The 2,444-nt window shown below is 38.9% G+C and overlaps 1 protein-coding gene across 1 annotated transcript; it reads left to right on the forward strand.

Moving 5' to 3' along the window:
- On the forward strand, nt 1–1,995 carry LOC110685170 (probable membrane-associated kinase regulator 1). The gene has a single exon (XM_021861634.1). It carries the CDS (start codon nt 485–487, stop codon nt 1,700–1,702), a length of 1,218 nt encoding a protein of 405 aa, XP_021717326.1. The 5' UTR covers nt 1–484; the 3' UTR covers nt 1,703–1,995.
- The last annotated feature ends 449 nt before the right edge of the window (nt 1,996–2,444 follow it).

A 2,444-nucleotide genomic window follows, 5' to 3' on the forward strand; every position in this document is an offset into this window, starting at 1 on the left:
AAATACAATGACTTTCTAGTTTAGTCTACTCAAATTAATTAGACCAAAAGCAAAACTAATAGACCGTGAGGTTTAAAATTTTCAATTTTCACGAAGTTGATAGAAATCCATTTATTTCACATTAATATACATAGAAGAAAACTCTAGAAAATGATCTCTCACCTCAAAATTAAAACAATCTCCCCGTCTAACCCCTACTCTTCTCCCCCCAAATAAAGAAAAATAAATCAAATTACCGTTATAAGAAGAAACAACCCACTCTCTCTCCACCACCTCCCCTCTTCACTCTTCCCTATCTAACTATCTATCCCTTCACTATCCTACAAAACACCAACCAAGAAACCCACACCTTCAATTATGATAGCATATCATATCATATCTCTTTCCTTTGAACCTTCCCACCTCTCAAAAATGTAAAACCCATCTCCATATTCCTCCCCCTTATCACCCCCCCTTATTCCTAAGATCCAAATCATTACATCAAATGGGGAAGAAATTAGACAATTCTAGACTTAATAATTATAGATCAAAAACCCTCCCATCTTCACCTACTCATTCTTTATCCTCGTCCTCATCCTCATCCTCATCTGAATTCGAGTTCCGTAACTCGATTTCGCCTCGTAAGTCTTCCGCCGCTCTTTGCCCTGCCGATGAGTTGTTTTACAAAGGTCAGCTGTTGCCTCTTCATCTATCACCTCGTATTTCTATGGTCCGTACCTTACTATTAGCATCTTCCTCAACCTCCTCTTCTTCCGATACTACGACTACCGCCTCACGTGACTCTTCCTCGTCTAATGACTCTACTTCCTCGTCTTTCGCTGCTGATCTCTCTCTCCTCGCTGCTGGTGACCCTTGTTGCGACTCCTCTCGCCCTAGCTCTGTCACCGACGATGACAGCAACAACAACAACAAAAGCTATATCAATAATAATTGCCAGGATTATTATCTGAAACCGCGTTCCAACAACAACAACAACAGTAGCAATAGCAATGTTAAGAAGTCGTCGTCATCATCGTCGTCGTCATCTAAGTACTTTTCACTTTCGAGATTCTCGAATGTGTTTAAGAAAGATCCACCTTCTACTAAAACAACGACAACAATGGCGACAACGACAACAACGATGACGACGACGATCACAACTGAGGGATCGTCGGTGAAGAAGGTAAGTTCTTCAGCTAAGGAGGTTATAAGAAAATACATGAAAAAAGTGAAGCCTCTTTACGATAAGCTCTCGTCTAAACAACAATCATCGCCAATACCCGATAAAAGGAGAGATACTCTACCATCGGAGACGACGGCGGCTTTGTTAGAAGAAACAAAGGAAACAGCGGAAGCAAGCGGCGGTGGCGGTGGAGGTGGTGGTGGTGTGGGAAATGGGTTGACTCAGTCATTTTCAGGGAACTTGAAAGTTCCTAGAATGATCCGTAAGAGTTGTGTGGCTAGTTGTCCGTCTTCGATGCGGTCATCTCCGAGTCACTCTGGGGTGCTGACTCGAACCGGGTTGCCGATGCGAGCCGGGTTAGCGAGCTACGGAAGCGGGTCGTATTCGTCGGAGACATCAACAATGGAGGAGCTGCAGAATGCTATACAAGGTGCAATTGCTCATTGTAAGAACTCCATGGTTCAAAGTAGCAGTTCAAGCTTCAACGACAATAATATTGGTATTGTTGGAAATGGCAAAGGCAAGGCTTTAATGATTTGATTATAACTATTAAGCTGTAGGACTTAATCATCGTTACTCTTTATGTTCGGATTTAGTTGTCGCATTAATAGATAATTTCAAATTATACTATTATTGTGATTCTTAATTTTCGAACAGAAAGAGTAATTTTATTGTTTAAGATATTTATTAGGTCTTGATTGAGCTAGTACTAGTTAGTGGTTACGTGATACCCCGATGGTACCTCGTGTGTGTTTATGTTCGAGTTTCGATATTGAGATCCGATTTGACTATCTGACAAATAAGTTACTTAAGTTTTTAGATATCAAAAAAAATATAAAAAGTACTCGGATTTATATTTTCTCCGTCTCAATTTACTTGTTCAATTTAACCGACTTTTACAAGATCGCGTTAATCAGATTGAGATGCTAAGTAAATTGAACAGAAAAAATAAAATTAGTTGTTTAGTTGTTTTCAAGAATGAAAAGGAAAGACGAGGCGAGTTTGATAAATGATAAGGTACCACATGTGACTTCTGAAAGTTGATGTTTGGTACGAGTACTAGTCTATTTTTATAGTTGTTACGGAAAATATTGTTTGGAAGATGCTCTTTGATTTTATTATTTGTCTTATAATGTGGTCATCTTTGTTACTTAGATTTTGGAATATACTGTGAGTTGTACTACTTGAATTACGGACTACGAGTACATCATTTCATTCAAAAATACTCTTTTGGAGTGAAATTATTTGTCATGTGCTCTTGTATAAAGTATAATGCAAAACG

The sequence above is a fragment of the Chenopodium quinoa genome, unplaced genomic scaffold (genome assembly GCF_001683475.1).
Source record: "Chenopodium quinoa cultivar QQ74 unplaced genomic scaffold, ASM168347v1, whole genome shotgun sequence".
NCBI classification, from domain to species: Eukaryota; Viridiplantae; Streptophyta; class Magnoliopsida; order Caryophyllales; family Amaranthaceae; genus Chenopodium; species Chenopodium quinoa.